The 12,086-nt window shown below is 32.6% G+C and overlaps 1 protein-coding gene across 1 annotated transcript in view; it reads right to left on the bottom strand.

Moving 5' to 3' along the window:
- LOC105232238 (voltage-dependent T-type calcium channel subunit alpha-1G) overlaps positions 1-12,086 on the bottom strand; it is a 227,316-nt gene that overhangs the window by 124,632 nt on the left and 90,598 nt on the right. The window contains exon 3 of the mRNA XM_049454459.1: positions 4,278-5,974. Coding sequence (XP_049310416.1) covers positions 4,278-5,683 — 1,406 coding nt within the window. The 5' untranslated portion in view covers positions 5,684-5,974. The remainder of the gene's footprint in view (positions 1-4,277; positions 5,975-12,086) is intronic.

Below are 12,086 nucleotides of genomic sequence, written 5' to 3'. Positions count from 1 at the left end.
ATTACGAGGTTGTTATAATGATGCCGAAATAGCAGCATAGAGTTGCCACATGTAGGAAATTTATGCATGCTGTGTAAGTTTAAGTGAAAATTTGATATTCTTAAGGCATAAGATCAGCATTGCAGCGCTTCAGATAGAAAAATTTTAATTCCTCGCAGACTTGCCAACTACAGTAATGATCCTGCTGTGTTTTACTCGTCAAACTGAGAGGTCAAAATCAACTCCTAGTATGGAAAACTTTTTTATTTGTCAAGATATCTTGACATAATCTGACATAAGTTATAGTCTAAGGAAATGCTATGATATGTGAACAAATTTTTCAGATCGAGTCACTATAGCATATAGCTGCCATACAAACTTACCGATCGAAGTAAAGTTCTTGTATAGAAAACTTTTTTATTTGTCGAGATATCTTCATAACTTTTCACAGACTATTGCTCAAGTCAAGGCTACAATCTCTGAAAAAATTATTCAGATCGGATTACTATAACATATAGCTGCCATACAAATTGAACGATTATGATAAAGTCTTTGTAGGAAAAACTTTTTTATTTGATAAGATAACTTCACGAAACTAGCCATAGACTATTGCCGAAGTAAAAGCTAAAATCCCTGAAAAAATTATTCAGATCGAGCCACTATAAAATATAGCTGCCATACAAACTGACCGCTCAAACATTAGATATTTTTACTACCAAGGCTATAATAATTTCAGTACAGCCGTTTTTACTTGTTTTTGTATATTTTTTATATAATTTATTCACAAAAAATAACCTCAGTCACTTAAGCTGAGCTTTCGTTTCCAACGAAAGTGAGAAAGTTCTTACATTAAATTATTTTCAATTTAAAATCACTGCACCGTCAAAGATAAAACTGAATTAAATATACGAGCCAAGTCATAAATAAAATGAAAAGATGGAAAAGAGCAAACAAATATGCCGCACAGATTCTCCAATTAACGCAGTGGCCTTGGCATGAAACGGTTGAAATTAAATAAACCTGAAAATATGTGAACAGAAAGCGGAAAAATGTAAAAGAAGAAACTAAAAAATTTACAACAAATAAAAATAAAATTGAAAAGCGCAAACTAAAAATGCTGGAAAATGTAATAAATAAGGCAAATAAAATGCAAGCGTTAAAAAAGCGGAATAAAATACGTTAAACTATTTCGTACCCTAAAAGTATGCTACGGCAAGTGCACACGTTTATATGTAGCGTTGCCCGCGCGGAGCTGGGGATGTGCTGGCATACCGTTATAATATGTATGTATGCTATGGGAAATCTCTGTGCGCCAAATATGTGCTCTCGACGCAAAATAAAAAATAAAAAATACATATAAATAAAATAAAAATAAATAAACATATTTCACCCAGGTTGATTTTTATTTCCGCTTCCGCTACATAAAAAACTCGCTCAGTTACCTGCAACAAAGCGCAACGAAGCAGCCAGTAACAGTTCATGCGCTGCAACTGACTGGAGTTTGTAGCTGCGACACATGCTTTGTTGTCGCTGTTTTTGCTGTTGCTGTTACTTATACCTGGGTATGTCGTTGGCAGTGAGGCTTGAAAAGCAGTCAGCGGTGCAAGCAATGAAAACAGCAACAATGCAGTGGAGAAATAGTTACCGGCAATGGCATTTATTGAAAAAAATACATATGCTCGCAAACACAAACGTGCGCACATACATACATGCATAAATACATATTTACATAGATGTGTACATTCATGTAAAGAAATTTGTGTTTATGTAATTGTATGCTTATCGTTGTCAATGGCTCGTTGGTCCACACACAGTGTATGGGACTACATACTGATTATTCGTTTGTAACGGTAAAAAAAGCAGAAAGTAAAAAAGTTGACGTCGACTGCACGAAGCTGAAATACCATTCACAGCAGCTTTTCTTACAGCATGAAGCGTGTATATCAAATTTATTTTGGTTATGATATGTCGGTTTGTATGGCGGCTACATATATGCTAAAGTTGGCCGAGTTGAACAATTTTTTATATAATCCGATCTTATATAATCCCATCTAAGCTAACTTTTTAGATCTACTTAACCTTAACTTAACTTAACTCAACTTAACTTAACGTAACTTAACTTAACTTAACTTAACCTTAACTTAACTTAAGCTTAACTTAACCTCAACTTAACTTAACCTTAACTTAACTTAACTTAACTTAGCTTAACCTTAACTTAACTCAGCTTAACTTAACTAAACTATCTTAACTTAACTTAACGTAACTAAACTTAACTTAACTTAACTTCAGTTAACTTGGCTTAACTTAACTTAACCTTAACCTTAACCTAACTTAACTTAGCTTAGCTTAACCTTAACTTAAGCTTAACTTGACCTTAACTTAACTAAACCTTAACTTAACTTAACTTAACGTCATTTAACTTAAATTAACTTAACTTAATTTAACTTAACTTAACCTTAACCTTAACCTTAACCTTAACCTTAACCTTAACCTTAACCTTAACCTTAACCTTAACCTTAACCTTAACTTTAATCTTAACCTTAACCTTAACCTTAATGATAACCTTAACTTTAACCTTAACCTTAACTTTGAATAATTTCTGGGAAGTTGTAGAATGTAGAAATAATGTGCTACATAAAATTTCATGAAGATATCTTAACAAATGAAAAAGTTTTCCGTCCAGAGACTTGAGTTTTATCGGTCAGGTCGTACGGCAACTATATGTTATGGTTGTTCGATATCGGTGATTCCGACAAATCTTCAGCTGCTTGAAGAGAAAAGAACTTATAACGAAATTCCCAATCGATATCTCAAAAACTGAGGGTTTCATTGGCCTCCTGAACCCCCAGATATAACTAAATCGACTCAGCTCGTCACAGTGTTCTTTTATATACATATGTATGTAGAAACTTATAGGATCTCCAAAGTTGCTGCTAGTTCTGTAACAAACTTCGTGGCAACCTTAATATACCCTGTTCAGGGTATAAATATTCTTACTATTACTTTTACATTGTAAGAATTTGTTTACTCTATTGAAATACTACAGGTATTAACCGTTGTTATGGCATTTTTTTGCATTGGTTGACAAATTTCTTGCATTCTCATATAAATAAAGCTTTTTTTATATTCCAGAAGCTCTACTCCCTTTTTTGATATATGTGTCTTTCTAACTCCTTATATATTTTTTTTTATTTTTACACTTGATATTGTTATTTCAATATTCAACACTTTCTCTAAGAAATTACTCACATTTAACGTACTATGAAACTCACTGTGATTCTGTTAGACTTCGCATTGTTAAACTTGATGAGTCCATCAGACTCAGAAGAGAGTAGAGACTAATAAGTAGATTGAATATTGTTTCGGTTTTGAAGAATGTGCATTTGCTTGCTTCTTTACTTCACTGTTTCTAATGGATTATCCATTGTTAGTTGGATTTTGGAGCTTCTTTAATAGGTCTGAACCTTACTTATTTAAAGGTTGGCTATACCTATTTGTTCGTAAGAAGTAAATGAAAATAACACTGTTAGCATAAAAAAAGCACATTCTTACTGATTTTTATTGCTCGCTGCGCTATAATGTTATCAGAAACCATCTACGTTCTCGAGCCAGCACTCTCTTTTTCCCCACTTATTTATCGTTATTATTCTCTCCTCTTCTTTCTACGACAATTTTTTGCTCTACCTCAGCCACTTGTCTAAAATCGCATTTGATTAACTTTTAATTTATTTGATTTGTGTGCGCTCTTCGTGCTTTCCTTATCGCTGAATTCGCACAATACCAAAAAACTGGTATGGAAAAATTATAAATTTTGCTTTGGCGTATCAACTAATCTGGTAAAACAGCTGGTCTTTCTTTCTTTGCATACCGTTTGCGCTTTCTTAGTTTCACTTAGCAAATAATTGAGGAAAATAACTGATTTTCAAACAGGAATTTTTGTGCCTGAACACTGTGGGGGGTAACCGTTTTTTTTCAGTGATTTTGCATACTTTCTGGCGCGTACGCGTTTCGAACAATTTTGCATTTCTATGAAGTAGTTTCGGTTGAGTAAACAAATTAAAAGCGGATAATAGTGTGAAAAGTATTTATGTCATGTCGTTGAGATTATATTTCAAACATAAAGCATTTCATTGCCTATTTTCAGAAGCAAAAATATTATAATTAATTACTCTTCGATAAAAATTTCACTGCATACTTTTAGATGCAAATATAATTACTTACTGTTCAAAGCCGCACCGAAAATTATTTTCTGTAAAAAAGTTAGATTTTTCTTTAATTTTTTTTATTGAAAAGGATATGGATTGGTGATGAGTCGCAAGCACCAGTTGCGTAGCCTCGAGTCCTGCGACAATATGAGGAAAGATATCTCCGGAAAGCCCGGATATGGTAAATTCGGCTCACCGCTCGACGTCGTGCTATTCGAGTCGCCATCATCCGAACTGCACGAACCATTGCAGCTCACGCCGGACGATGACGTATAGGAATCATCATCTGCCTCCTCGTCAACGCGCTTCTTGCTGCGCTCCACGCTCGCCAACGAATTTCGACTGCCATGGCGCCGACGTTGCCTGGCCGCGGCGCTCACTGCTACGGCGTCGCGCTCCTCATCGCTACGCTGTTGTGAACGCGACCGCGAACGTGAACGTGAACGTTCGCGTGACGATGACGATTGCGATTGGCGCGCATCAAGATTTTGCTGCGTCGCGCGTGTGGACGCGCCACCATTTTGCGACTGCTGCTGCGGCTGCTGTTGATTAGCCGCTTTGGTGGTGCTGCGCTTACTACTCGTGCGTTGCACCGAGTTGCGCGCGTTAGCGGCGGCCTGACTTGTATATGGTGGCGGCGGCGTGCCGCGCTCGGCATTGCCGGCGCTTAACTTATTGCTAGTAGGATTGTTGTTAGTTGTTGTTGTTGTAGTTTTTGTTGTGCTGTCACCGCCAGCACCTTTGGCACTTGAGGAACTAGTTTTTCTCTGCTTGCTGCTGCGGCTGCGTGCGCTCCCACTGCCACGTGAGACGCGCGCTTGGCCACCGCCACTGCCCGTACTGCATTTGCTGCGCGCGCTGCCGTGGCGCTGCAGCGACTCCGCGGCATTGCCAATATTGAGCACTACTGCGCCGCCGGTATTGGCATTGCTGCTGCTGCTGCCGCCGGCGTTTGCGTGCTCCGTGTTCGGCGTCGCGTTGGAATGCATTTTAAGTAGTGTTGCTGTGGTTTTCTTGTTATCGCTGGCTGTTGCTGTTGTTGTTGCTGCTAAATTATTTGGTGTTTTTGTTGCTTTGGTGTTGTCCTCTGCTGCTCTTAACCTTGATCGTGTTGCTGCTGCATAGCCGCCACTGCTGTTGCTGCCCTTGCTGCCACTTCTGTGTATGCTGTTGCCGTTGTTGTTGCAATTTTGTGCTGTAGCTGTGTGCGTCGCTCCCACCGACGTCGACGCTGCTGCTGCTGCTGCTGTTGTTGCTTCGGTTGTTCCCACGACACTGCTGCGCTGCCCATTACTGGCGGCCTCTAATTGCGCGGCTGTCGCTGCCAACTTGCGTATATCGATGGTTTGGCATGCGTTGCGGTCGCCGCTAGAGTTGCTGCCATGCGTTCGTGGTGTTGCTGTAATTGTTGTTGTGGTTGCTGCTGCTTTTGTTGTTGCTGTTGTTTTATTATTATTCGCATTGCTTAGTCTCGACTCCTTTGCGGAGATGTGAAACATTGTATGCACTTGATGTGTTTACTGCGAGCAGCTATCCGGTGAGGCGAGAGTTGTTGGGGGGAGCGTGTGTTCTGGTAAGTGGAAAACTCGCTGCAGGTGGCTGCGTGTGAACTTTCGCGGAAATCGAAAACTTTGTGGTATGTTATTAAATATGCTTCAGTTTTAAATACTCGTTTTTTTGTCTAAAAACTTCTTTGGGTTGATTTTACAGTGACTTTGAAAGTATTCGTATAAATCTTGTTGGGATACGACGACAGTTATTTGTTTTTATATGGTTTCAGTAGTAATGATCTGCAAAGAAAACATGAAAAAGACACACAGTTAAGAAAAATATGCGCAAAGTTGGGATTAAATGTAAAATAAAAAAAGTCAAAAAAGTCTTTTGTAATAATCCCTGCTTTGGATATTCAAAGTTGTTATGATAAAAGCGAAGTTCACTGTTTACTTAAATAATTATTATTATCAGAACCTTTGAGAATTTTCAATACAAAATAGAGTTTAAAGATTCTTTAAAATTCTGGTACTGTAGAAACTTGCCTAACCTTAAAAAAACTCATGCTGTTTATAAATATAAATTCATAAACCGTTCGAGAATTTTAGACCAGCTGTAGTAAATGAAAGTAATAACAGGTTAATGAAAAGTCTCCGGCATACCATAGTAAAACACATTTTTTTTGCCAAAATTCGTTTTTTTATTAAACATGATCCTCTTGTAGTGTGATATACTAATTTTCGCGACTCTCTCTACTTATTAGTAGCATTATTGTAGTACGATGTGTTCTTTGCTTCAAAATCAGGGGCAGTTGATTCGATCTCTCTCATAATTCAACGAAAATATATCATTCTTGATGGCTGATTTTTCTGTGGCAGTGTTCGGAAATTAGCCGTCATGCCAAGTTTCTATTTCAACTGTGTTTTTTCCTTTCAAAAAGCAATATTTCATCAACACGTGAAATTTATTTGTGTCCATTCTATTTACAATAACAAAAGCTGCTTCCCTCAAAATGACATAATTCACAAAGTAATGATCCGACAGCTGTCATATATGTATATACACGCGCCTTTTGAAAGTTAAGGCTTACTAAAAATCATATGGATAAGACCAAGGATGTTAATTGGGTGACATATGACTGGAAAGCCCAAAATGTGTTGAATTGTGACTGGTGAAGAAAAGTGGATACATTACGACAACCGCTAACGCATAAAATCATAACTGAAATCTTTTCAAACAGCCAAATCGAAAGCAAAGCTGAACAACCATGACGCCAAAATAATGATCTGCATTTTTCTAAAATAGAGAACGATAACCGAAAAAATCCCAAAAATGTACATATATGTGTATGTATATGTGCCTCCAATGAACCTCTCAATATTGATGTGTCACTAATTGCAACACCCGCAAGATAGCAAATAAAAATTACGATAAAAAATAACGCCCACAGCGTGAAGCGTACAAATAAATGCCAAATCAACTGGTTCGGCACGTATCAGTGTATTTCTGCGCAATTTTTGGCGTGTCTGCTTTTTATTGGTATAATTCGTATATAGTTTCTACCTTTGCTGCTGTAATCATTGCATTTGTTGTTATTGTTGTAGGGCGCATACGTGCTTTGGTGAATTATTCCTGGCGTGACATTACATGGCGTGTTACGTTCACTTGCCACGCGGAGGCGTTTGTGTCTGCCACTCACGTTTGCACGCGTGAGCCACATATGTTTTATATATATCTACATATGAGATAACTGTTGAAGAAGCTATGCCACCTTGTCAGATATTTGCGCTTTCCGTCTTATTATTTGGCTTACGTGCGACACAGTTCCTTGTTTTTTTTTTTCAAGTATGAGTTGGTGTGTTTGCAGCGTCGAGAGCATGTTCAAGGCATTAGAAATCAATTCACATAGAGGAAGTACAAAAAAATTACAGCAAGCGTGAAATATTTCACCATTTTTGTGGTATATTTGTAAAAAAATGTCAAAAAAAAATTTGAAAGTTGAATTTTAGCGAAAATTAAAAAAAATATTTTACCAGAATACGTGTTTAAATTTTTTATGATCATTAAGTTTGAAATATATTAAAATATTTTTTTTTCTTTTATTTTCAGGTAATGCTGTTGTTCTTATTTACGCTTCCTCATATACACATGTATGTAATACATATTATACTACATTATATGGAGTTTGCTGGTCAGCATAACCTTCAAGGCCTGGGAGAGCCTAATTGTAGGCATGTATCAGATGTTAATGAGTTTTTAATGAGTATATTTTCTTTTTTAATTCACGAATTTTTATACCACCAAATTAGTATAAACACGAAAATAATGCGCATACGCCATGTCACCCTATAACACCGTATGCAAGATGAAAAGAAAGCACAAAATTGGAAAATTTTATGATTAGTGATGCTAAAACCCTAAAAATCAGAACTTTTTAATTTAGAATTTTGAAGAAAAAATAATTTTAATTGAGAAAATTTTTCAAACTTCGAAAAAATTATTTTTTAATTTTGGCTCATATTTTACTTAACAATTTTTTAAATTCGAAATCCGTTTATGAGATGAACCGATTTTATTTCTTATATTTACTTTTAAGATATTAGCTTATTTTCGTGCTAAGTACACATCTCTTTAATTTTGATTACTCATACGCAATGTCATAATATGAACCGCAGAATGTTACGCATACGCCATGTTATACCACTAACTACAGCATATAATGTATACGCCAAGTCATACTACTAACCACATTATGTTACGCATACGCCATGTATCACCCAGCAAAACTAACCTATCAATTTGCTACACGCATTTCGTGCAATTTAAATCGGCTTACAAGCCTAAAAGTAGGCATTTAAAGCTTACGATTTTTGACTGCACAATTTCACCTGCGCCTAGTTAATCTATATACAGTTTGTGTATCATACACACACAGTACAATATACATATTTTCTATTGTATATAATGTCAATTGCACTTGCGTACTGGCCTTGCACTCATTCAGTAGACACGACAGCTGACCTTCATCGCTTTTGCTCCGTTGTATCGTGAAATCAAACGCCGCAGCTGCCGTTTTAGGCCACTTTTGCAAGCCGACGCTGCTGTCTAGCAGTTGGTTAACAGCTTATAAACAAAAGTTTGCAGTTTCTTACGCAGCTTATTGTCATTGTGAGCGTTTATTTTCTACCTTTTTCATAGCAAGCTTTTTTTATAAGCTTGTTGTGTTTTATATTTTTGTTTTTGCTTTTGTTTTTTTTGGTATATTTTTTTATATTTTTTGCTTTCTTGCCATTTTTTATTTTGTTTTGTTGCGACAATTTACCTCTACCTTGAAAGCCCACTCGACCCAAAACCTGCCAGCACATAGACTGTTGCAGGCTGCCATTGAAGAAAATGGTAAAACATAACTGTTGTATAACTGTAGAAAAAACTTTAATCTAACATGACAACTGTCAACTCAATGTCACTCGCACTGCCACGCCTACACACTCTGTGCGTACTATCAAGCGCATTTATGAACTTTTTAGCTGCTATTGCGGCATACTCAACTCGCATTGGGTCAGAAAATCAGAAAAAGAAAAGAAAAAAACCGAATTTATGTATGTAAAGTGTCAGCCAGACATTTGCAGGCGTTCATAGATGGCCTTTTTCATATTCACCATAAATAATATGTAATTTTTATATGAAATAATTTAAGCAAGTTTAGTTTTTTTTTTTAAGTTTTTTGATTTTTAGGAGAAAAAATATATAAAAACAATATTATAAATAAAAACAAGGTTTGTTAAAAAATATTGTAGAGTTTTTTTCTTGAAAATATTTTTTTATATTTTTTAAAATTTAATTTTAATAGTTTTTTGAGTTAAAAAAAATTTAAAAAAAAAAATTCTTAAATAAAAATGAAATTCTTAAAAATCGCTTAGAATTATTTTTACTGTTTTTTAAGCTTTAGAAAAAATTTATAAAAATATAGAAATTATGCACAGTCATTTAATACAATTTCAGAAATTTCTTTATAACTTTTTGAAGTTATAAAAAGTAGTATAAACATATTTTAAATAAAAATAAGATTATTAAAAATATTTTAATAAAGTTACCGAAGCTTTTTATATAATTTTTAGAGTTTTAGAAAAAAGTATGTACAACAAATAATTTTGCAAAAATTATATTTTTTTTATAGTTTTTTTTAGATTCACTAAAAAAACTTAAAAATATTTTTAATAAAATTTATATTATTTAATTTTTTTTTAGAAATGCTCTTACAGTTTTTTGAGCTTTAAAATAAAAAAAAAATTACAAATTATACAAAGTCATTTAAAAACATTTTAGATATTTTTTAAAATAATTTTTTGAGTTTTCGAAAAAAAATTTACAAACATATTGTTTTATAAAGTTATAGAAATATAAATATTATATTATATATAAGTCTTGGAGTTTAAAAAAAAAGTTATGAAAACATGTTTCAAATAAAAATGAGATTAAAAAAAAATTTAAATACTTCCTTAAGTTTTAAAAAAATAAATAAAAAATATTTGAAGAACAAAAGTGTATATTAAAAAGTTTTAAAAATTTTTTATATTCTTTTGAGTTCAAAACAGAAGAATTATAAAAAAAAAATTTTAATAAATGAAGATATCTAACAAAGTTTTCGAAGTTATTGTATAATTCTTGGATTTTCAGAAAAAATATGTAAATCGGATTATTTAGAATAAATTCTGACAGTTTTGATAGCATTATGAAAAAAAAAATATTTTTAAATAATTTTTAAATAATTTTAATAATATTAATAATAATTTTTAAATAATTTTTTTTTTTAGAATTTTTTTTTTATATTTTTTAGAATTTTTTTCATATTTTTTTTTTTGAGTTTAAAACAAAAGTATTAAAAAATATTTTAAATAAAAATACTACTATTTAAAAAACATTAGAAATATTTTTATGATACTTTGAGTTTGAGAAAAAAAAAAAAATTTATAAAAAATGTATAATATTAGCTAAAATATAAACATATCAGCTAAAATTTTTTAAATAAATGAAGATATCTAACAAAGTTTTCAAAGTTATTGTATAATTCTTGGAGTTTCAGAAAAAATATGTAAATCGGATTATTTAAAATAAATTCTGACAGTTTTTATAGCATTTTGAAAAAAAAAAAAATATTTTTTAAATTTTTTATTTTTTAAATATTTTTTTTTTAGATTTTTTTTTGATTTTTTTTTATATTTTTTTTGAGTTTAAAACAAAAGTATTAAAAATATTTTAAGTAAAAATATTGCTATTTAAAAAAACATTTGAAATATTTTTATGATACTTTGAGTTTTAGAAAAAAAAATTTATAAAAAATGTATAATATTAGCTAAAATATAAACATATCAGCTAAAAATTAAATGAATTAAAAATTTTTAAAATTTTGCTTATTGTTTTTTTGAATTTTAGAAAAAAAAAAAATTTTAACAAAAATGGTTACGTAAAAAAGTATTAGAATTTTTTATTATTGCTTTTTTTTAATTTTTATTTTTTTTTCTTTAGTTTGATATGAAAACCATGAACAGTTAGTTTACTTTATAAAGTACATTTTTTATATCAAATTTTGAAATTTTAACTAATCAATTTAAAATATTTTGTTTTTGTCATCTCATCACCGTCATCAATTTTCTACTCTTATGACTTTGTCTTTTGTCGGCTCCCTCTCACTGCCACTTAACTGAGTACTCATAGCAGCAGAAGTAATTAAAAAGTTTTGCAATGAAATTTTCAATATTGCGCTCTAATGACATACGTTTGCTGGTAAGGGGAAAAGCCAGCGAGTTAGTGAGTGAAGAGGAGCACAGAATGCAATGAAAACGCATACAAAATTTTAGTAAAATGGAAAAGTAAGTGAGTGAGAGATTTCAAGTATGACAGTTTATGGTGTGTCGCTGATTTATGTAATGCAGAGATTTCGGAAAAGTGATGCCGAAAACATAATATGAAGAAGAAGTGAATTATTTTTAATACTCAGTTACGTATTTTAATTTTTCCACAAAAATTTAAATAATTTTATATATATTTTTCATATAAGCAAACGTTGGCCATAAAAGTTGTGCTAAAACAATTTCAATATATATTTTTTTTAATTACTCTGCGTCAACAAAAAATACTGAATCTTCTCTACTCTCGTCCTCAAGCTAAAATTAGCTTAAGTTCTCTACAAATTCTCCTAAAATGAGCACTCTTTGCCATGAACAGCGAGATAAGCCCATCAACAAGCATGAATATACACTTATAATCTTGCAAAAAAAATATTTCTAATGCAAGAAATATTGCCAAGATGCCACTCAAAATGACAAAAAGAAAAATACATATTTTACCGTAAAGAATTTAACCTAAAAAATTTAAAAAAAAACACATAACCGAAACTAAAAAAGTGAAACG

Source organism: Bactrocera dorsalis, chromosome 4, assembly GCF_023373825.1.
Source record: "Bactrocera dorsalis isolate Fly_Bdor chromosome 4, ASM2337382v1, whole genome shotgun sequence".
Classification (NCBI taxonomy): Eukaryota; Metazoa; Arthropoda; class Insecta; order Diptera; family Tephritidae; genus Bactrocera; species Bactrocera dorsalis.
Note: the sequence above shows the minus strand (reverse complement) of the source record. Positions and strands in the feature narration are given on the sequence as shown.